Genomic DNA, 25,268 nt, shown 5'->3' with positions numbered 1-25,268 from the left:
CAAAATAGAACCAGGGTATGTCTGCCAGGAGAAAAAGTTGATGACGTTGTAGAGCAGATATCATCTTTTAAGGGCACAAAAGATCATATTGTTGTACATGTTGGCACTAATGACATTAAGAATAGATCTGCAGACTTACTTAATAAGTACAGGGCAATGTTGAAAAAGTCATGAGTTAAAGTTAAAATTGAACTTATCTTCAATTCTGCTTAGACATGATAGGAGGGAGTATATGTATGAAAGCCTTGTCAATCAATTCAGCCCGGGAGAGATTGTGCAAGGCTCATGGGGTAGCATTTTTCTAACCATGATCTTTGCTTGTTAATAGGAGAAACTGCTTCTACAGAGATAGGCTATGCTTAAATCAAATGAATACAATTATATGCTGATGCTGTTGAGGCAGTGTTAGGCAAGTTGTAAAACTGCTAGTTTTTGGGTGGGATAAAGATTAATAGATTAACAATAGTAGCATGCAGGGGCGAAAGTAATTCTTGCACTGCTTCTATTGGAAGAGCAGCGACCTTGAAAGCAAGGTGCTGGGGATTTCAAGGACTGCTGAGAATCATTATGAAACAGGTAAATACATAGGCTGTGTTAAGGTAATAGTAATAGAGGCATGTTATGTAGCATCAGCCAAAAAAAAAAAAATTTTACACAACCATTCTCTCTAAAAGTTTGTCCAGTTCACCTTGAAATTATTTAAGCTATCAACTTCCACAACAACAGATGGAAGTTTGTTCCAGCAATTAACCACTTGCTAAAGGCAAATTTCTGCACATCTATTCTACAACTGTCTTTTCTCAATTTAAATTTATGACCTCTCAGGTTCATAATCTGAGCAATTGGAAGAATCCCATCAGAATTCAGCTTGCTCAACCCATTCAAGGCCTTATAAACCTCAATCAGATCACCCTGCAGGTGCTTAGTCTCCAGCCGTTCCAATTTGCAGAACTGAAGCTTCTCTTGGTAAGAGGATCCCTTTGTTCCCCTCACCAATCTTGTTGCCCTTATCTGTACAGACCTGTATGCAGTACTCAGGGCATTGCCTGATCATTGCCTTATACAAAGTTAATCATCTCCTTTTCCCTGCTAGCAAAATTCCTGTATATCATTGACAGTACCCCATGACCTGCTCTGGCAGTCTGTCTGCATTGCTCAGAAAACTTCATATCTGACTACACAATCACTCCCAGGTCTTTTTCATTTTCTACCACCCTAAGTGTAGTATCACACAGTTGGTACGTTCCTCTGGGGTTACTTCTTCCCATATGCAGTACTTTACATTTGACAATGTTAAACTTCAGTTGCCACTTCTCAGCCCATCTGCCCAAATTTTCTAGATCCTGTTGCAGTAGCACACTGACATTACTGTCATTAATAACCCTGCCAACCTTTGTATCATCTGCAAACTTTGACACTAAGCCTGATATACCTTCATGAATATCATTGATAAACATAAAAAACAACAGTGGGCCCAACACCGAATCCTGTGGGACTCCAGTAATTACCATTACCAATAGCAAGGGCACGTGATGCAAGAAAGCAAGCTTATATAGCATCAGCTAAAAAAAAAAAAAAAAAAAAAAATCCTTATTTCACCCATCCACTCACTCCAAAGGTTTGTCAAGTTCTGCCTTGAATTTATTTAAGCTATCAACTTCCACGACAGATGGAAGTTTGTTCCATCAATCAATCAACCACCCGCTGGCTAAAGGCAAATTTCTGCACATCAATCCTACAACCGTCTTTCCTCAGTTTTAATTTATGTCCTCTCAGGCAATTATTCTGAGCAAGAGGAAGAATCCTATCTCCATTGAACATGCTCAAACCATTCAAGGCTTTATACCCCTCAATCAGATCACCTCGCAGGTGTCTAGTCTCCAGACACTGTAATGCCTTTCTTCGTAAGAGCAACCTTTTGTTCCATTCACTAATCTTGTTACCCTTCTCTGTACTCATTCCAACACCTCTTAAAATGAGGTTTCCAGACTTGTATACAGTACTCAAGGTGTGGTCTGATCATTGCCTTATACAAGGGGATATCACCTCCTGATCCCTATTAGAAACATTCCTGTATATCATTGACAAGACACCACAAGCTACTCTTGCAGACTGTCTGCACTGCTCAGAAAACTTCATATCTGCCTACACAATTACCTCCAGGTCCCTTTCATTCTCTACCACTGTCGGTGTGGTACCACAGAGTTGATACTTTACTCTGGGATTAACGTATCAATGCTTTCCATATGTAGTAGTTTACATTTGTTAATGTAAAACTTCATTTGGCACCTCTCAGTCCATCTGCTCAACTTTTCTAGATCCTGTTGCAGCAGTGTACTGTCATTAACATCCCTGCCAACCTACGTATCATCTGCAAACTTGGACATTAAGACTGATATACCATCATCAATATCATTTGTAAATACAGAAAACAGCAATGGACCCAACACTGAACCCTGAAGGACTCCATTAATAACATTAGTCCATGAAGAGCAGTGTCCATTGATTACCACTCTCTGTCTTCTCCCACTCAACCATCCCTTTATCCATAGCAGCAATTTACCTCCAATGCCACACTTCTCCAATTTGTGCAGCAGTCTTTCATGTGCAACAGTATCAAAGGCTTTTCTAAGATCGAAATATATGATATCAAAGTTATTCTTTGCATCCAGTTCTTTTGTGTCTGCATCATAGTATCCAATCAAATTGGTCAAGCAAGGCTTCCCCTTAACAAACTCATGCTGTTTCCGAGCTATAACTGAAGTCTTGTCTAGATGATCTTGCATTGCTTCTTTAACCAGTGCCTCTATGAATTTCCCTGGAACAGAAGTTAAACTAACAGGTTTGTAATTATCTGTGTCTCCCTTTGATCCTCCTCCTGTCTGGATTGGGGTCACTTTTGCAAATATCCAGTAAGGTTTTGCTTACTTCCTTTGCCGCCTCCTTTAATATAACTGGATAGATTCCATCCCCCCCTCCCAGGTGCCTTTCTTTTGTTTATCTTCAGGTGCCTTTATCTTCAACAATTTCTCCCCCACTTTACTCTCAGTTATTACAAGATTATCTAGCTTACAGCCAGAGTTGAATACATCTCTGGCATTCCTCTCCCTGAATAACTCCTCATGTGAATGTCGATGCAAAATATTCATTTAGTTTGTTAGCTACTTGAGCAGGATCATCAGCAGTTGAAACATCGATATCAAGTGGACCAATCTGATTCAACCTTTCCTTCTAGAGTTTACACAAGTAAAGAACTTTTTCCTGTTTTTCTTTGCATCCTTTGCCAAAGATTTCTCGTAATCTGCTCTCGCCTGCGTAACCTCCTTTGTAACTTGGTTACAGATCAGCTTATATCTGTCATAGGCTTCTGTATCACATGTTAATTTATATGTATCCCATGCATTTTTCTTCTCCATCTCATGTCTAATTAGTTCATCTGACCTCCATTTAGGCCTAAATCTTGAACAATATTTCTTTGTTGGTATGAAAAGCCTAGTAGCTTTCAAGATTAATTCTTTGACTGCTTCCCATTTTGAATTTGCTGTTGGTAACATCATCAGTTGGTTCCACTGTATAGAATTTAAATACTGTCTCAGACCACCGTAGTCACCTTTATGAAAGCAAAAACCCTTCCCTTTACCCTTGATGGTAGTTACCTCTTTGAGTAAACTCTTCCCTTTACCCTTGATGGTAGTTACCTCTTTGAGTAATCCCACTTCAGCACACTCTGATCACTGTCACCTAGTGGTTCCTTTATCTGCAGATTCTTGATGCATGAAGAATCACTGCTGATAATCAGATCAAGAGTATTACTCCCTCTAGTTGCCTCCAGCACATTCTGGTGTAGAAAACAATCATATAATAAATCCACAAAAGCCTTCCTAGTGTGTGTGACTAACCCACACATTCCAATTAATATCCGGGAAATTAAAATCCTCCATTATAAGACACCAATTTACTTGCTCACCCTATTTCTCTGCACAATTGCTCATTATACTCATTAGATTCATTAGGCTTATAACACACACCTACTCTCATTTTTCCTTTCCCAGCGCTTATGTTACACCAAACAGACTCAACATTGCATTGTCCACCAACATGAATTGGATACACTTCCTTAGATTTTATTTGTTTCTTAACTAACAGCATAACCCCTCCTCCTCCCTTCCTGTCCTGTCTATCCTTTCTGTACACACTGTGCTCCCCAAATTCCAGTTCTGCAATGCTTATGTCTTGACTAGCACTTCAAGCTCATTGAATTTATTAACTCTTGTGCATGTATACTTGCATTGGTGTACATGCAAGTATACATGCACCTGTTTCTACTCTTAGTTACCCTAACACAGCCCATGTATTTATTTCTCCCAGCAGTCCTGGAAATTCTCATTGCCTTGCTTTCCAGGCTGCTGCTCAATTCTATTTTAATAGAAGTAGTGCAAGAATCACTTTTACCTCTGCCAGCAGCTACTGTTAATCTAATAGTCCATGTATCGCCCCCAAAGCTAGCAGTTTGCCGACCCACCTAACTCTGCCTCGATAGCATCAGCAAATATTCTTGCACCCTTTCTATTTAAGTGTATCCTCCCTGTAGAAGCAGTCTCTCCTGTTAACAAGCACAGACCAGGCTGAGAAAAATTCTACCCCTTGAGCCTTACACAATCTCTCCAGGGCCGAATTGATCGACAAGGCTCTCATCATATACTCCCTCCTATCGTGTCTGGGCAGAATTGCAGACACTTTCAAATTCAACCCTAACTCTCGGCTTTTTTTCAGCATTGTCTCCTACTCTTAATATCATTACTGCCAACGTGTGCAACAATATCAGCCTTTGTGCCCTTAAAGGATGATATCTGCCCTACAATGTCATCAACCTTTGCCACTGGCAGACATACCCTGGTTCTGTTCTATCCATCCTTTTTTGCACAATACGTTCCCCATTTCCCTGACAATAGAGTCACCTACAACAACTAGTTCCTTTGGGATCAGTGCATTCTGCCTTGGGGGTTGCCTCAGTGTTGTGTGATGTTCAAGTGCAAGCTCTGGCATTGATGTGGGCAGCTGAGAGCTTGATGGGCCCCTCATATTAATTTCTTTGAGGGCATCTACCCTACTTCTTAAGCTCTCATAGATTCCCAACAGTAAGAATAAGAACTATTAGTAAGAACAGGTGCATATATACTTGCATGTACACCAATTCTAAGGGTATAGTAAATAAATTTGATGAATTTGAAGTGCTGGTCATGACATTCTTGGAATTTTGAGATGTGGTTTCACTTAGATGTAAGGGATGCTGGGATCCTGGAACCCACTAATTTTTGTCTAAGTTAATATCATTTCTGTTAACATTGAGGTCCCTTGAACAGCACCGTAACATTAAGAAATACCTTTTTCTCATATTTCCATAGTAGCTGTGATAAATAATGTGGATTTTCATACTCTTAAAAATTTATTGATAATGAGTTTTTTACAATTAGCATTATGTAATTTCTATGATTTGAAAGGCTATTAGTTATTTTGAAAGTTTTCTACGTAATTTTTTACACATTTCTTACATAATTTGTTATTACTGATATTTGATACTGGATTATTTATTAGTATCTTAAAATTAATTTAATTCTAATCAAATCACTGGAGGATAATAGAAGTCTGGTTGTTTTTGCTGTGTGCCACTTATGTTTACTTGGTTATCCAGTTTTCATGTGAAAGACTGATTATTGACTTGTTGTTGACAGCGAAGAATATATATAATGTGGGGGGGTGGGGGTTACAGCTATGGAAACCAAATTTTCAGTTGTGTGTGACCATAAAATTATAATGGTATGTACCACTTAAATAAAGCTCTGATTCATATACTTTGTTTAAAATAAACTATATATTATCAATTTTTTTTTTTTTTTTTTTTTAATATTTATATATGTATTGCAGGTTTTAAATTTGCAAGATAACAGATTAAAAACACTACCAAATTCCTTTAGTAAACTCACAAAGCTGGAAACTTTGAACCTGAAAGGTAAATATGCTTTTCTTTTTATCTGATTGTTTACCTAGTTTTAAGTACCAGTAGAATTATTTATTGTTCAATCATATTGCTAATGTAGGCATACCCAAAAAGTTTCAAGAATCTTACAAGAATAAGTTCCATGTGGCTAAGAGAAATTTTACAGTAAGATTTCATTAAATGGACCTTAAACAGTTTCTCTGCAAATGTTTTGCCAGTTGAAGTGAACAGTGGTGCCCAGTGTGTCATAAGAAAATTCTGCTACAATTTCTGCTTTCCCACAAGACTATTGAATGGCATGTAAATCATCCCAGTAAAAATTACAAAAAAAATAAAAAATAAATAAATAAATAAAATAAAACATGAAAGGAAATTTACAACTAGACTGGTGTGCAAAACTTAAGGACCAACACTATTTCTGAAGGTTATTACCACAAAATCAAATGAAATAGCCTGTGATAACTGTGGCCGTTCAGTATAAAGCTGGTGCACATGCAAAAATTTGAATCGTGATGAGAGGGCTCACATAAACAGATAAAAGCAACAGCTCAGCAGTTATGTGCAACTGCTGAGCTGTTGCACATAACTGCTACGTGCTCAGCAAAATGGTGAGCACAATTGTTACAGATGTTCAATTGGTTTCATACAGTGCTACAGACAATGAAATGGCCAGTACAACATCTGGATGACTTTACCCTGGGTCGAATAATTGGGAAGCTCGAGGAAGGTCAAAGTGGGAGGAATGTAGTTGCAGAGTTCGGTATCGCCCATAGCATCATCTCATGTACGTGGTCGGCCTTCAGAACAACAGGTACAGCTGTTCGAAGGACCAGTGGTGGTCGGCCATGAAAAACAATGCCCAATGATGACTGCTATATACTCCTATAGGCCAAGAGGGACCAACACCAGACAGCGGGATCCATTGCAAACCAGCTGCACAGAATGCAAGACATCATGGTTTACTGTGGCCAGGTGACTCCACAAAGGTGGACTGTTTGCCCGACGGCCAGTATGCTGTGTCTCTTTAACACCTACCCATCAGAAACACTTTACAGTGGCGCATCGAACACAAGGACTGGACAGCAGTGCCATGGGGTAAGGTACTCTTTACTGATGACAGTAGATTCAGTCTCAGCAGCGATTCTGGATGTCAGCTAATCTGATGAGAGGTTGGCACATGGTAACACTGTGCAAACATCACTGAAAGGGATCGATATGGCAGTCAAGGTGTTCTTGTCTGAGGGAGGCGTTATCTTGGATGGATGTACACAACTCCATATACTGGAAGGTGGTACTGTAACTGGTGCACGCTACTGTACTGAAGTAATCCTTCCCCATATGCATCTGTTCCGAGGTGCCATTGGTCCCGAGTTCGTGTTTATGGATGATAATGCCATACCCCATCACACTGCAGCTGTTGATATGCTTTTGGAAAGTGAGGACATTGTTCATATGGATTGGCCTGCCCGTTCCTTCCAATCTAAATCCCATCGAACACATATGGGATGCTCTGGGGAGACACCTAACGGCACATCCACACCCACCAGAAAATGTTCACCAGCTGAACATGCCGCTGACAAAGGAATGGATGATGTTACTACAAGAACTTATCAACAACATTGTTCTAAGTATGGATAGGCAGTGTAAAGCCTGCATGAACATTAGGAGTGGCCATATCTCCTACTGAGGACCACCTCAGTAGGAAATATCGCGCTGACAGAGGAATGGACGATGTTACTTCAAGAACTTATCAACAACATTGTTCTTGATATGGACAGGCAGTGCGAAGCCTGCATCAACATTATTGGTGGCTGTATCTCCTACTGAGGACCACCTTGTCCCCTCTGTTCCATCTTTGGCAGTGATGCATCTGTATCATGGCAGCAAGTGCTATGTTGTCATTTTTGAATAAAGTCCCTCTGTACCGTTTTGTTTCCGTTGTTTTGTCGGTGTTGTTTCTTTCATCATTTCTGTACCTCACGAGATTCCTTTGGTATGCTTTTCCCATATCCAGGACACTCCTATGAGAAGCTACAGGTGAAAACCAGACTGGTCCTTAAGTTTTGCACACCAGTGTTTATTTCTATCCAAATAATAAAATTTTAACATGCAAGTTAACATGTGTGAAATAAAATTTCTAAAATTTTTATGAAATAAAAGCTGGTAGTGCTTTTATTGCTTTTTCTGCCAGCTGGTAGTACACTGATTGCTGCTCATTGTGGGATAAGCAAATTTTGCCACTGTTTCTGCTTCCTTGCATGAGATTAACTCATGGAATTTAGATCATCCCAATAAAAATTCAAAAAAAAAAAAAAAAAATTAAAACATGTAAGGAAATTTAAAATATTTCCTTACATGTTTTAATGTATGCACATTAGAACTTCTAAATTTTGGATGCAATAAAAGTAGTGCAGACGTATCAAAACTTTTGAAGCTTTTGGTGGTAAGACACTTTCCTCAGTGATGGAAAAACTCAGTCCCTGATTTAATTCAAGTTATATCCTTTATCATTTCATAATTCAAGTTATATCCTTTATCAGTTATATCCTTTAAGGAATTAAATCAGTCCCTGATTTAATTCCTTAAAGGGCAATGAATATTTTCATTATGCACTCAAATTTATAGAGAAAATGCCAAATTTAATTTCCTCACGCTCTTTGCTCCTTGCACACACAAAGGCATCTGCTGTATCATTATGACTAGCTACATTTCATTTCAAAAATAGATCACTATACTAATGGATGTTTTAGAGATTTAAGTTTCGTTCACATATTTTATCCCAGAGCATAATCATGTGTTTCAGTTCAGCTCTTTAACTCTCAAAGCAACATGTTAGCTACTAAAACATTATGTTAGTAAGTAATAAAACAATTAAATCAAACAAAAATTTAATTGGTTTGCCAGGTTTGGCTTAAAGAAAAATTGGCCTTTGTTTCTATTCCACAACAAACTATCTTGTTTGTCGAAGAATAGTAGACTTTAATAATAGTAAGGGCAGTAGAGATAGTAACTCTCTTACTTGGTTCTGCATTATTCGTTTTGTAAGCTAGCATTAGCATTAGTAGAGGCATATGATGCAACTAAGCAAGTTTATATAGCATCAGCTAAACAAAAAACAAAAAAAGAAAAACCTTCCCATTTTACCAATCCATTCACTCCAAATTGGTTGTCTGGTTCTGCCTTGAACTTAAATAAGTTGTAGACCTGAACTATGACAAATGGAAGTTTGTTCCAACTATCAACCACATGCTGGCTAAAGGTAAATTTCTGCACATCTATTCTACAATTGTCTTTCCTCAATTTGAATTTATGTGCCCTCAGGTGGGCAATCTGAGCAAGAGGAAGAATTCCATCAGCATTAAGCTTGCTCAAACCATTCCAGGCCTTATACTCCTCAATCAGATCATCTTGCAGGTGCCTAGTCTCCAGACTCTGCAATTTGCAGAACTTAAGCATTTCTTCTTAAGAGCAACCTTTTGTTCCATTCACCAATCTCTTTGCTCTTCTCTATACTCATTCCAGCAGCTCTACATCCTTCTTAAAATGAAGCCCCTATTACCTGTATGCAGTACTCAGTGTGGCCTGACCATTGCATTATACAAGAGGACAATCACCTTCTTATCCCTGCTAGCAAAATTCCTATATATCATTAACAAGACACCATACGATACTCATGCATCCTGTCTGCACTGCTCAGAAAACTTTGTATCTGACTACACAATTACCCCAATATCCTTTTCATTCTCCACTGCCCTTAGTGTAGTACCACACTGTTGGTATGTTAAACTTCAGTTGCCACTTCTTAGCCCATCTGCTCAACTTTTCTAAATCCTGTTGCGGTAGTGTACTGTTGCTACTGTCATTGTCAACCCTGCCAACCTTATATCGTCTGCAAACATGGACATTCAGCCTGTTATACCTTCATCAATATCATTGATAAATACCGAAAACAAAAATGGGCCCAACAACGAACTCTGGGAGACTCCACTAATAACATTTGTCAATGAACAGCAGTATCCATTGACTACCACTCTCTGCCTTCTCATACTGAGCCATCCCTTTATCCTTAGTAGCAACTTACTCTTAATGCCATACTGCTCCAGTTTGTACAGTAGTCTTCCATGTGCAACAGTATCAAAAGCTTTCCTAAAATCCAAGTATATGATATCAAAATTATTTTTTGCTTCCAGTTCCTTTGTGACCACATCATGGTATCCGATCAAATTTGTCAGACAAGACTTCCCCTTAACAAACCCATGTCATGTCAAAACTATAACTAGTCTTGTCTAGATGATTGTGCAATGCTCCTTTAACCAGTGACTTCATTAGTTTCTCAGGAACAGAAGTTAAAGTAACAGGTGTCTAATTACTCCTGTCAACCTTTGACCCCCTTTATGAATTGGGGACACATTTACACATCTTCAGTGCATGGGGACCTCCCCCCTGAATCCAAGAAAACTTTCATAATTATGGCTAAGGATTTACTTATTTACTTTGCTACCTCCTTTAATGTAATATAAATTCCATCCATCCCATGCAAGGTAAACAAAGTACGAGCACAAGGTTCATCAAGCATGATCATGCTAAAACAGAAGCTTGTTTTCCAACAGTAAAACAAGCTTCTGTTTCGTATTTTAGTATTTGTTATATATTACCACGTAACGCACACCCCTCTTTCCCCATTGGATGAATAAATATCATTAGGAGGAAAATTATTTTAATGTATAGAAAGATAATAATAATGGTGATATTGTAAGGAAAGTAAAGTAATTATAATAATAATAATTTTCATAATAATAATAATAAACTTCATCAAGGATTCTGGAGTGACAGATGACACATGTTGATTATGCCACCTGGCCCCAGAAACAATCCAGTACATCACTGGAATGCAGGGTGATGGAATACACACCCGCAGTCAACCGCACGCGCACGCACACAGACAGACAGACTCTGCAATTTGCAGAACTTAAGCATTTCTTAATGCTTAAGTTCTGCAAAACAGACAGACAGACAGACAGACAGATAGAGAAGGTAGTGCAAAAATACCAGTTGATCAAAGAAAGTGTTACTGGTATGAACTCCAATTCTTTCTAGAGACACTACTCACAAAACTATACTGGGACCATGCCATAATAGACCAGATATAAAACTTCATCAACAAGGAGGAAAGGACCAACTGCCTGATTAATATAGTTGTGCCTAATACCAGCAACAACCTCCAGAAAACCAATGAGGGGAAAGAATAGGAGGTACATAGACCTAAGACGGAAAGTCAGAGAAATAATAAAATTATTATTATTATCATTATTATAAACCTTTCCTCCTTTATGGGATTTTTTCCACTCTATGATGGGTACTGCTACCAAATGCATGGGTTGTTGATTTTGTCTAGATACTAGTGGTCAAGGAACTCTCTAACCATCCTACAAGTGTTCAGGATTGCAGCTTTCTGGAATTCAATGAAATTGAAATATTCTCTGGGTAGCCTATTGATGCTAGGTTCATATGGGGATTCTTTGGCACCATGTTGGTGGTTGACATGGTGATTGGGATGGGCATTACGTGTTCCATATGCCACATTTCTTTGGCTTTCTCTCTTAAGTTTGTATATTTTCCTTGTAGGTTTTCTCAATGTTGCTAGTGTTGGACAATGATATGTCAATCACGTAGATAGTCATTTTCTTCTTGTCAATGAGGGTTATGTCTGGTCTTTTGTGCAGGGTCATGTCCATTGTTATGGAGTGGTTCCAGTATAGTTTGTGAATAGGTTTCTTTAGTATGGCCCGAGGTTCATACTTGTAATACAGTACATGTTCTTTGATGAACTGGTATTTTCACAGTAGATTCTGATGTTTTATCCTGGTGACCTGGTTGTGTCTGTGAATGCACTTCATCTGGGTGATCACCCTGCATCCCACAGTGATATACTGGATTGTTTCTGGGGTTAGGTGGCATCATCGACATGTGTCATCTGTCACTCCTGAGCCCTTGGCTTTGTATTTCTTGTAGTAACTGGTGTTGATTATCTGGTCTTGAATTGCGAGCATAAATTATTAGGTCTTGGGGAAGAGCCTCCTGCTCTTCAGCCATGCATTGGAAGCCATCTTATCTACATAGTTTTGATAGAAGTCTTTATTGTGTCTTTGCCCCCTCTTTCAGTTTGTTTCTTCTGTGTGAGTGGGCTCTCCTTGTTGAGATTGAGCAGTGTGTGCCATTTGTTTATCTTTCTTATGGCTTGGTAGATTAGTGCTGTGTTTTCCTGGAAGTAATTCTACAGGTTCTTAATTGCCTTACTGTCTTGTTCAATGAGCTCAGTGAGACCCATCCCTCTTTCTTTTTGAACTACTGTCAGTCTCTTAATGGCTGACTTCTGGTGGTGTTGGTAGCTCTTGGTCATCTTTATCCTGGTCAAACTCATAATCTCCTCCAGCTCACTGTTGGTCTAGTCTGTGATTTTGAAGAAGTACTTTAGTACTGAGATTGTGTAGTTGTTTATGGCCATGCCCATGTTCCCATCATTCAGCTTTGATTTTAGCAGGCTTCTCAGTCTCCGATGGTATTTCACAGGCCGACCTTGATCTCCTTGTGTTCTGACTGGTGAGCCTACATCATCCCCTGATATTTTCAGATCTCCCCTCTATCATGGCTTCAATTCCTTCACCAGTGTTCAGCTGGCAGTTTCAACTGGCTGGATTTTCTGATGTAATCCATGTGGCTTGTATTTGTCTAGGTCAGATTGCATCCTGATATTAGTGTGAACTCTTTGGTGATCCAGAGTAGCTGTTGTTGTTGATTCTCAGTTGCAACATAGAGTTTGATATCATCCATGTAACTCAGGTGAGAGAGTACAGCTTCTTCCTCCATTCGCTTATGGTATATCCATACTTGCTGTTATTGAGCATGGTGGACAGTGGGTTATAATTATAATTAGCCGTATGGTGCAAGGAAGCCTGAGGCTTATGCTGCACCAGCCAAAAAAAAAAAAAATCCCAAGTTACCCTGAGAGAGAGAAGTAGAAAGGAATCACCAAGAAAGAGAAGGATGATAATATCCAGCTGGACCCTGGGTGTGCCAAGCCCATACTCACCAGATGTTAGAGAGAACCATAGTGGGCTTAGGGCATCTCAGTGGAAGATTTCTCTTCTGATAGTGATCGGTCTGGTTGTTATGTTCTTAACCTTGATTGTCGTCCTCCATTTTTCCATGGTTGCTTCTTGGAAATGTGTCAATGTTATGTTGACTTTGTAGAACTTAAATGTTTCTGTCAGCCAGCTATGAGGCACGGAGTGTATAGGCTGTGTACAGGATGCATTGCTTCTTGTAGGCTTGCTCGATAACTGCCGCATCAGTGGTCAGTTGCTCCTTGCAGCCTTTGCTGCGTGGAGCAACTTCTGCCTCTCCATCATAATGTTCTGGCACTCCAGGTGGTCTGGTATCGTTTTAGTTATGCAGCTGATCAGGATCTTATTATTATTATTATTACCAAAAAATCCTCTATGGGATTTTTTTTGCTCCATGACAGGTACTGATACCGAGTGCGTGGAATGGTTGGTTTTGTCCCCTTAATGTTATTATTATTGTTGGTGAGGGAACTCTCTTGCTATCCTATAGGGCAGGGGTGGCCAACAAGTCGATTGGGGCTTTAATTTTGGTCGATCGCGACAAATTTTAAATATATATAAAAAATAGATTAGTTAAAATCTAAATGTTATTATTATTATACGCCCCACTACATATGCTTATTACAAATCCTGTTGAACCACATGACCACACTTGTCGCCGTGCAGCCGCTAGGCTTGTCTAGTGAAAATTCACGCAGTTATGTTGAGGAGAGCATAGCGTACCTGTTGAATTCTTATTTGGCTTAGTTAATATTAATAACTGGACAGTAACTATTCATTAATTTAATTCCCTTTGATTTAAAATAAATACTAGGAGAAAGAGTAAAATGTATCATTTTCGTCAAGAGTGGGAACTAGAATACTTTTTTGTAATAATAATAGAAAAATGTTATTTGATTTCCAATGCTTCTGTGGCTATACCCAAAAAAGGAAATTTAGAAACACACTTCAAAACACTTCATGGCAAATGCCAATAGGATTTTTCGCCTAATAGTGACCTTAGAAAAAATAAGTTAAAAGAACTTAAATCCAGATTATTCTTCAGGTTTCAGATCACAACAAAATTTCTTCATGACACCTAATTTACAATCTAAAGCAGTAACTGTAGCATCATTTAAAGTGAGTTGTTTCTTGCAAAAAAATGCAAACCATTTTCTGATGGTCAATTCATCAGAGGCATTTTTAGAAATAACAGATTCTCTTTTTGAAAATTTTAAGAACAAAAATGGAATTAAAAGTGCCCTTCAAGATCTGCAATTATTTTGAAATACTGTGATGCGACGCATCGATAAAATGAGTAAAAATGTGAGCGAACAATTGTGTGCTCTTATTGCTAATTGTGTGTCCTTTTCTTTACAACAGACGTCAATGATATTGCTCGTTGTTATTCTTACTGTTTTTGATGATTCTGCCACTAGAGAAGAACTTCTGGGTATCATTTTGTTAAAAGAAAGAACTAGAGGTTTTTATTTAACGCATTTATTTAATGCATATATTTATATATTTAATATATAAATATTAAATATAACGCATTCAAAAATTTTATTGAAAAAATTAAATTACCACTATTTAAGCTCGTATCAATAACAACAATTGAGCTAAAGCAATGACGGGGCATCTTAACGGATTCATCGCGTTGTGCTAAAAGGATGATGAATTCCCAGATTTTTTGAGTTACCACGGTATCATCCACCAAAAAGTGTTAGCCAGCAAAAGATTAAATACTAAAAGTGTTATGGACATAGCTTTCAAAATTGTGAATTCCATCAGAGGACAATCTCTTCAAAGGAGACTTTTCAAAATAAAACTCGATGAAAATGAACCAGATCTGATATTACACACAGATGTGAGGTGGCTGAGTCAAAATAAGTTTCTACAGATTTCGAAATTTGCTGAATGAAATTAAAAAAATTTGTCGATAAAAGTGGAGATGATTATGAGCAACTACAAGATACGGAGTGGTTGTGTGATCTAGCTTTTTGGCAGATTTTACCAGTAAATTAAGTGATCTGAATTTGGAATTACAAGGAAAAAATAAAACTGTGGGTGACATGATTAGTAGTATTTCTGCATATAAATATCAATTTTTGGCAATGGCTAAGGATCTCAAAGAAAAAAAATTCGATCATTTGCAAAAATATCCTGTTTTTGAATTTAATAGTGAGAAATATGTTTCTGAAATTGAGAAAGTTGTGGATGATTTTGAAACCAGATTCAGTGATTTTAAAACAATTTAAGACATTGTTCAGTATATTTCTTGTCCATTTAAGGTTGATTAAGATACTAAACAAATTGCAGAATAAATCGCTGAGATATTTCACACGGAGAAAATATTACTTGAAAATGAAATTATTACATTGTGAAACGATATCTTCCTAAAATCCAGATCATCAGAAAAAGTCTTTTGGAAATATGTTTGCCGAGAAAAGTACTGTAAAAAAATGCAGTGAATTTTTAAATTCCTGTTTTGGTTCCACATATCTATGTGAATTGGCCTTTTTGTATTTGAAACAAATAAACATGCAAAAAAAAAGGCGAAGAATCGCTCTACTCTTATGGACTTGCATACAGGAGATTCTTTACAGTTACTTTATCACAGTATATCCCCGATTTTGAAAGCTTGGCAGATCACATTAAGACACAGACTTCACATAAATTAAAAATTTAAATACGTATGAATTTAAAATAAGAATTATGAATTGTATTTAATTTTAAAATTTATAAACAACATTTTTCAATATGTGTTGATTAACCTTTTTAACCATGTGCAATGAACTCTTGAGATTGTAGATCACGGCACATTTTGAAGAAAACAAGTCGATCACATTACAAATTAAGTTGGCCACCCCTGCTATAGGGGTTCAGATTCTACTTTCTAGAGTTCTGTGTAAGGCATTCTGTGGGAAGCCTATTGCTGCAAAGGATGTATTTTTTTGACTTCCTGCCTTAGGTTTGTGTATTTCCTGATCTTTTCCTTGCAGATTTAGTAATAGTAATAGCAATGGAGGCATGTGATGCAAGAAAGCAAGTATATGAGTTTATGTAGCATCAGCAAAAAAAAAAAAAAATTTCACACATCCATTCCCTCTAAAAGTTTGTCCAGTTCCTCCTTGAATTTATTTAAGCTGTCAACTTCCACAACAACAGATGGAAATTTGTTCCAGCAATTAACTACCCACTGGCTCAAAGCAAATTTCCGCACATCTATTTTACAACTTTCTTTCCTCAGTTTGAATTTATGCCCCCTCAGGTTTGTAATCTGAGCAAGTGGAAGAATCCCATCAGAATTCAGCGTGCTCAACCCATTCAAGGCCTTATACACCTCAATCAGATCACCTCACAGGTACCTAGTCTACAGGTGCAATTTCCAGAACTTAAGCCTTTCTTGATAAGAAGACTCTTTTGTTCCCCTCACCAATCTTGTTGCCCTTCTCTGTACTCGCTCAAGCAACTCTACATCCTTCCTAAAATGAGTCCTCCAGACCTATATGCAGTACTCAAGGCGTGGCCTGACCATTGCCTTATACAAAGATAATCTCCTCCTTTTCCCTGCTAGCAAAATTCCTGTATATCATTGACAATACCCCATGACCTGCTCTGGCAGCCTCTCTGCATTGTTCAGAAAACTTCATACCTGACTACACAATTACTTCCAGGTTCTTTTTCATTTTCTACCACCCTAAATCTAGTACCACACAGTTGGTACATTTCTCTGGGGTTACTTATACCCATACAAAGTACTTTGCATTTGTCAATGTTAAACTTCAGTTGCCACTTCTCACCCCATCTACCCAAATTTTCTAGATCCTGTTGCAGCTGCACACTGCCATTACTGTCATTAACAACCCTGCCAACCTTTGTATCATCTGCAAACTTTGACATTAAGCGTGATATATGCCATCATCAATATCATTGATAAATATACAAAACAGTGGTGGGCCCAACACCGAACACTGGGGGACTCGGTGTTGGGCCCACCGTTGTTTTGTATATTGAGATCAGGCTTAATGTCAAAGTTTGCAGATGATACAGAAGTTGGCAGGGTTGTTATTGACAGTAATGGCAGTGTGCAGCTGCAACAGGATCTAGAAAATTTGGGCAGATGGGTTGAGAAGTGTTTGAGTTGAGGTGGGTTGAGGCTTAATGTCAAAGTTTGCAGATGATACAAAGGTTGGCAGTGTGCAACTACAACAGAATCAGCATCCATTGATTACCACTCTCTCTTCTCCTACTCAACTATATTTCCTGAATGCTATCCATCCAAAATTTATTCTTCTCTTGACTTCCAGCCATTTATCATTATTACAGCTAATAACTTGTCCCAGATAAGTATATGACTCCACCTTTTCAATTACTGCTCCTTCAATCATTATTTCCCTTTGTGTGGCATACTTGTTCATCATTACTTTTGTTTTAGCCATATTCATCTTTAGTCCAAAATCCTTACTAGCTGTGCATAACTGATTAAGATTTTCCTCTAAATCTTTGGGATCGTGGCTTATGACCACAATGTCATCTGCAAATCGTAAATGGTTTAGGTACTCTCCATTCACATTGACTCCTTTCTGCGATCAGTCTAATCTTCTGAAAGTTTCCTCAAGGGCAGCAGTAAACAGCTTCGGAGATATTGTGTCTCCTTGTCGAACTCCTTTCTCAATATTACATTTCCTACTGTCTTTGTCTAGTCTAATAAAGGAAGTAGCACTCTCATATATTTTCTTCAGAATCATAATGTATGGGGTGTCTGTGCCCTGTCTTTCCACTGCTTGAAACATTGCCTTATTCTGGATGGAGTCAAATGCCTTTTCACAATCCACAAATGCCGGGCATAGTGGTGTTTTATATTCATTTGCTTTCTCCATTAGATGTGATATTACGTGAATGTGATCCATAGTTGAGAATCATGTCCTAAAGCAAGCTTGCTCTTTAGGGTGATTCTTATCAAGGATTCTTTCTAATCTGTTAGTGGTGACCCTTGTGAACAACTTGTAGATGTGGCATAACAAGCTAATTGGTCTGTAACTGCCAATTCCTGATTTGTCTCCTTTCTTCTGCAGCAAAATTATGATTACATTAGTGCACTTCTTAGGGGTCATGCCTTTCCTAATGTATTTTGTGAAGAGTCTTGCCAGTTTCTGAGGCTCTCTTCCTCCCAATTTTAACAACTCTACAGTAACTTCATCTTCATCCGGGGCTTTTTGATTCTTCATTTTCTTCAATGCATGTTCTATCTCATCAGGAAGGATATTGGGTATATCGTTTGTGTTACAAATTTGTGATCTATCTTCCCACTGCTGGCATCATTCCCTTGTTCCTTATACAATACTTTATACTAGTCTTCTGCTATTTTAATTATGCCTTCTCTGCTATTTATAAGTACACCGTCATTATTCTTCAGATTCAGTATCATTTTTCTTTCCATATTACCGCTGATTTAGGTCCTTTGTTTTCCCTTAATCTTTGTTCAACTTTTCTTGCATTACATTTTCTAATGTCCTCTCTCAGACTCTTTGTAATGGCTTTGCATAACTCAGTATACTCAATTTTGTCCTTATCGGTGTTTATCTTTCTCTTCATTTGTCATCTTCGTTTCATGATGACAAGTGTTTCTTGACCAATTTTTCACTTCTTTGGATTTCCTTTAACCTGTAGGTTTTTCTCGGGCTTTGAAAATATCAGAAAGTTGTATTCCTCATCGATATCTTGGTCCTGAAAGATCTGCAGAAGCTCAAACTTGTTCTTAAGTTCCAGTACATACTGCTTTTTCTCCTTTTCTGTTATCTCAAAAACCTTTGTATTATTAGCATTAGCATTAGTAGAGGCATATGATGCAAGAAAGCAAGCTTATGCAGCATCAGCCAAAAAAAAAACAAAAAAACAAACCACTCCCATTTCACCCCTCCGTTCATTCGAAATACCTGTCCAGCTGAGCCTTAAATTTATTTAGGCTATCAACTTCCACAAGAGATGGAAGTCTGTTCCACCAACTAACTACCCGCTGGCTAAAGGCAAATTTCCGCACATCTATCCTACATCTGTCTTTCCTCAATTTGAATTTATGCTCTCTCAGGTGATTATTCTGAGCAAGAGGAAGAATCCCATTGGCATTGAGCATGTTCAAACCATTCAAGGCTTTATACACCTCTATCAGATCAGATCACCTCGCCGGTGCCTAGTCTCCAGACACTCTAATTTGCAAAACTAAGCCTTTCTTCGTAAGAGCAACTCTTTGTTCCATTCACTAATCTTGTTGCGTTTATTTACTCGAGTCGTTTTTTTTTTCTTTCTTTTCTTACATCTGTATCAACTGTGCATCTTACCATTCTGTGATCACTTCCAACGCTTACCTTGTTCAGGACAGTAACATCATTCACAATATAATTTCGGTTAGTGAGGATAAAGTCACTTTCATTAGTTGTTAATCCACTTGGGCTTTTCCATGTCCACTTTCTGTTCACCCTTTTCTTGAAAAAAAAGTGTTCAATACTGACATTCCTTGACATTCTGCAAATTCCACTAGTCTTTCACCTCTTTCATTTCTTAAACCAATTCCAAAATTTCCTTTAGTTTCCCTTCCTATGTTGTCTCTTTCCAACCTTAATATTGAAGTCCCCCATAATGATGGTGTAGTGAGTTTTCTGTTCTTCTAGAAGTCTCTCAATTTAGGTGTACGCTTCTTCAACCTCTTCATCCTCATGGCTTGATGTTGGTGCATATATTATTATGACCTTTAGTTTGTACCTCTTAGCAATCTTAGTATGTTCATCTTACTGCGATATAAAGAAAAAATACCTTGTATAAATATAAGAAAAGTACTTTTTTCAAAAACAAGAGCCAATCTTCCATTTTAAGCACTCTTTCCATGTTTAGCACCCCAAAATCCATAAAGTAAACTTACTTTCATGCCCGTAATAAGATATGTCCCAAAATTTATTGTTCAGTGTTATCAATGTGGTGGACCCAAGTTTAAATTCTAATACAAAAGTAAAACAGGAAAAAACTGCAAGTGAGGAAGAAAAAAAATAGTGAAGTAGTAGTAGTAGTAAAGGAGGTATGGCTAACACAAAATTGTACAAAAATGAAAATATCCAATCTTGACTAATTTCATGCTACTGAACACGAAAATCATATTAAAATTTGCTGATTGGCTCTTGTTTTCAAATTACAGTTGGAATCTCATAATAGCAAGTTACTCAATATTATAAACTACGTGTCTGGGCAAAATGCATGGCAACACCGCAGTTTCAGTACCACCACGCTCTTATCACGTGATCAGCAACTATCACCTTGCTCTACATTACATGATAATTGTTGCCTCAAATGCTTCTTCAACTCTGTTGCTGTAATTCTTGGATATGGCTAAGTACTGGGTGATTTGTTCTCAGTTAACAGTTGGTCTCTGTGAGATTCCCATTTTTTTTGTGTAGCATTTGTGTCATGTAAGATTAATATGCCCCGTAATTGTGTGAACCATCCGGATGACTTCTTTTATGTATGTGGAATAGTCACATTTGCCTCAAGAAAGCATTCCTTAACCTGAGCCATAAAAATGGCCTACTCCTTGTACTAAAAAGGTGGTAGATGACTTTCATCAACCGGTGAAATACCACCACTTTGTTTATTGGAGGCTTGAAGTGGTGAAACCCATGTTTAGTCTCTAGAGCAAAGTTTCCAGCATCCCCCCCTCCCCCAAAACTTCTCCTTCAACCCATGCACGGTACTAAGTACTATAGGTTTTGATACCTTTCATGTTTGGGGTTTTTATAAAAAAAAAAAAAAAAAAAAAAACTTTTAGCGTAAAGTAGGCGACTAGGACAAGAACTGGGCCCCACAAACATGTAAATGAACAGAAAGGGACGTTTTATGACTTTTGCAGTGCCTGTGATATGGAAGAAGCCAACAAATCACATCACAGACTGTTCTTCTGTATGATGCCTCCTATTCGAAAAAGAACGACGAAGAAAAATTGGACAGTGACATATATAATATACCATCTGCAATGTGTCCCATTCCTCACAGTGAAGTACTAACAATTCCTGAACCATCCAACTGTTTTTCTGTACACTCTGATGAAGATGAAGATGCTAATGAACATTAACTTGATATACACGAAGAAGTACAGCAGTTGTCTACATCAAAATATCCACCATTTTGTCCAAACCTTTATCCTTCTAAACCACATAAGATCACAGAAAGTGAGGTTTATGATCTCATAAGGGATCTCTAACTGCCAAAGAATAAGTCAAGAGTTTTTGGCCTTGAGGCTGCAACAATGGAATCTTCTAGATCATTCTGTGAAAGTGGCAACATGACGACTATGATAAATTCTATCAAACAGAAGGTGAACTTACTCTTTGTAAGGATGTGGTAGTCTAATGGTAGCAATGAACACGAGCAGTGGTGGATTTAGGTTAGGGGCATGATCATAGTTCCATATTGAATAGTGGACCAGAGAAGGACCATCGTCACGAAGAACCTGATAGCTCCTGCAATCTTGGAAAAAATCAAGCAGGATGTATCAGGTTCTTCGTGACGATGGTCCTTCTCTGGTCCGCTATTCGTTGTTTGGTGAGTTGAATATCCTGGAATCGTTCCAGCCACCTGGTATGTACTCTCACCCTGTAAATTGTCATATCAATCTCTAGCTTTGCTATTTCATAGTGTGCTTGCATGATGTATGTATTCATTTTGATGCTCCACTTCATGCGTTGGCGTTTTCTTCCTTCCTGGGTGGTCATTATCGCAGAAGCACTTCCAGTTGGTGGGGCTGGATGGTATTGCCCTTCTTTTGTGGTAGCCATACGGAGGACAGCACCACTTGCTCCACTGTCTTCCTCAGGAGACCGTCTCTGATTTTTCAGACCGATCCCTCTGACTAAGCTTGAACGCGACTGACTTTATCCTGCGCCACACTCGATGCAGTATGATTAATATTTCTCTGTCACATCATCATTCTATGGAGGTGGACCTGTTTAGCTTCGGCTTATGTCCAGTGGTAGTTTTCAGGAGTGACACTAAACAGCGCCATAATCTGCCTTAGCTGCCACTCCAATCCATTGGAGCAACTTTCACAACATATATAGGCGCCTCCATAGCCAGATGGGCAGGAGCAGCAGTGCGTAGCACACGCATCTTGATTAGACCGGGTTCGAGCCCATGATATACACGAAGAAGTACAGCAGCTGTCTACATCAGGATGTAGACAGCTGCTGTACGGAAGATGTGGAAAGGTCAGGGAATGACCACTGCATATCCCCGGAGCAATATGGCCTTAGTTGCTAATGCTCCCTAAAAAACCAAATAACAACAACATATATTTATTTATTAATTTTTTATTACTATTAATTTATTATTATTATTCTAATTTATTGCTATTATTATACTGGTCTTCCCACTTGATGGAGCCAGGTTTGCTTCCGCCAAAGTGGGACTCGAGCCTGGGTCCATCAGGCTGGTAGTCCAGTGTCGTAAAAACTGGGCCATCGTGCCCCCCACCCCCCACTTTATTATTAAAAAATTATTATTATTATTGTTGTTGTTGCTCTTATATCATTTCTACCTGATTGAGGGATTCCACTCCGTGACGGGTACTGCTACCAAGTACACAGGGTGGTTGTAATGTCTGGTGTTACTTTTGGTCGAGGAACTCTCTGACTATCCTACAGGTGTTCAGGATTGCAACTTTCTGGAGTTCCTTATAGGTGTTCTCTGGGAAACCTGTTGCTGCTAGGTTGCTATGTAGGGTTTTGGCACCATACCGGTGGTTGACACAATGATCGGGATGGTTGGTATTTCTTGCCTATGCTGCATCTCCTTGAACTCATGTCTCAGGTTCGTGTACTTCCTAATTTTTTTCTCATGGGTTTTCTGGACATTGTTAGTGTTGGAAACCTCTATTTCAATCAGTTATTATTATTATTGCTCTTATATTATTTCTCCCTGACTGGGGATTCCACCTCAGGACAGGTATTACTACCAAGTACACAGGGTGGTTGTTATGTCTGGTGTTACTTTTTGTCGAGGAACTCTCTGACTATCCTACAGGTGTTCAGGATTGCGACTTTTTGGAGTTCTTTGTAGGTGTTCGCTGGGAGACCTATTGCTGCTAGGCTGTTATATAGGGTCTTTGGCACCATACCTGTGGTTGACACGATCACCGGGATGGTCGTTACTTGTTGCATATGCCACATCTCTTTGATCCCCCGTCTTAGGTTCGCGTACTTCCTGATTTTTTCCCCATGGGTTTTCTGCAGGTTGCCAGTGTTGGGTACCACTATATAAATCAGATAGGTAGTCTGTTCCTTCTTGTTCACAAGGGTTATGTCCGGTCTTTTGTGTGGGATTATCCTATCCGTTATTATGGCGCGGTCCCAGTACAGCTTGTGGGTTTGGGTCTCTAGTACTGCCTGGGGAGTGTACTTGTAGTACAGTACACTTTCTTCGACCAATCGGTTTTTCCTTGCTAGCTTCTGATGTATTATCCTGCGGTGATATGTTGGATCACTTCTGAGGCCAGGTGGCATCGCCAACGTGTCATCTGACATTCTAGGCTCCTTTTCAATGTATTTTCTATAGTTCCTGGTGTTGATTACCTTGTCTTGAATGGTGAGCATGAATCCTTCATCTTAGGGAACAGCGTCCCGCTCGTGAGCCATCCATTGGAAGCAATTTTATCAATGCGATCTTGATGGAGATCATTGTAGTGTCTTCTCTGCCTATCTTTCTAGCTTTGTTTGTACCTCCTGGATGGGGGTTGACTCCTCGCATAGGTTGAGTGGGGGTATACTGCTTGTCTATCTTCCGTATGGCCTTGTGGAGTGCTGCTGTGTGCTTCTGGAAGTAATCCTTCAGGTTAACTGTTGCTGTCTTCTGTTGCTCAGTGAGATCTATCAAACCCCTTCTTCCTGGCAATTGTCAATCTGTCCATGGCTGATTTCGGGTGGTGTTGCTGGCTCTTGTTCATCATTGTCCTTGTCTTTCTCATAATATCCTCCATCTCGGTATTAGTCCAATCTATGACCCCAAAGGAGTATGTTAGCATGGGATTGCATAGGTGTTTATGGCTTTAAATATGTTCCCTCCATTCAGCTTTGCTTTCAGGAGGCTTTTGAGTCTCTGATGGTATTTTTTGGTCAGGCAGGCCTTAATTTCCTTGTGCTGTAACTGCTGATTCTTCAGTGATCTGGAGTAGTTGCTGAAGGTGCTTCTTGATTCCCGTGTAGAGCTTGATGTCATCCATGTACATCAGGTGGGTGAGGGTGTACAGATTCTTCCTTCCTTCTTTGAGGTTATATCCGTACTTGCTACTGTTGAGCCTGGTAGATAGCGGGTTAATTTCTAGACAGAACCACAATAGGCTCAGGGCATCTCCTTGAAAGATTCCTCTCCTGATGGGGATTGGCCTGGTGTGATGTTTTTGACCTTAATGGTGGTACTCCGTTTCGCCATTGTTTCTCCTAGGAAGTTTGTTGTCACTGTCGGATTGCTGTAGATGTTCAATGCCATTTTTAGCCAGCTATGAGGCATGAAGTCGAAGGCTTTGCGGTAATTGATGTAGGCTGCATACATGTTGCGGTGCTTCTTGAAGGCTTACTCTATAACTGCGGCAACAATGGTTAATTGCTCCTTGCATCCTTTGCTCATGCGCTTGCATTCTTTGCTTATCCGCTTGCATCCTGCTATTCGGCCATTATGCTCTCCAAGTGGTCTGATTTCTTCCTAGTTATGCAGTTGGTCAGGACTTGTACATTGCTGGATTGGGAGGCTGGTGATTGGCCTATATTTTGCCGGGTTTCTTGTATCTTCATCTTTAGGCTTCAGATATGCCATTTTCCTTCAGCGAGAAACTTCGTAATTGTCTCTGGGTGCCTTATCATTCGGGTGAATTGCTCTTCCAGGTTCTTGTATGTGCAAGTGAGCTTCTTGTACTAGTAGTTGTGGACATTATGTATTCCCTGAGTTTGCCAGTTGCGAGAGTTCTTGATTGTCTGTTTTACTTCTTCTTCTGCTCGAATCTCCCACTCTCTCATTCCTTGCACATCGTTGGTGTTCTAGTTCTGTCCAGATGGCTCGGCTGTTATGTCTATCTTCCTTGCTCCATATGTTTCCCCAGAACTCCTCAGTCATCTTCTCGGGTGGTCTGTTCC

At 39.0% G+C, this 25,268-nt stretch overlaps 1 protein-coding gene across 1 annotated transcript in view; it reads left to right on the top strand.

Moving 5' to 3' along the window:
* Positions 1-5,772: 5,772 nt before the first annotated feature.
* LOC150087313 (E3 ubiquitin-protein ligase LRSAM1-like) overlaps positions 5,773-25,268 on the top strand; it is a 533,929-nt gene continuing 514,433 nt past the window's right edge. Inside the window, exons 1-2 of the mRNA XM_090372443.1 lie at positions 5,773-5,817; positions 5,926-6,010. Coding sequence (XP_090228569.1) covers positions 5,773-5,817; positions 5,926-6,010 — 130 coding nt within the window. The remainder of the gene's footprint in view (positions 5,818-5,925; positions 6,011-25,268) is intronic.

Source organism: Mastigoproctus giganteus, chromosome 4, assembly GCF_048544385.1.
Source record: "Mastigoproctus giganteus isolate SK-2022 chromosome 4, ASM4854438v1, whole genome shotgun sequence".
In the NCBI taxonomy this organism is placed as follows: Eukaryota; Metazoa; Arthropoda; class Arachnida; order Uropygi; family Thelyphonidae; genus Mastigoproctus; species Mastigoproctus giganteus.
The sequence above is the reverse complement of the archived record's forward strand: the minus strand, read 5'-3'. Positions and strand labels throughout refer to the sequence as shown.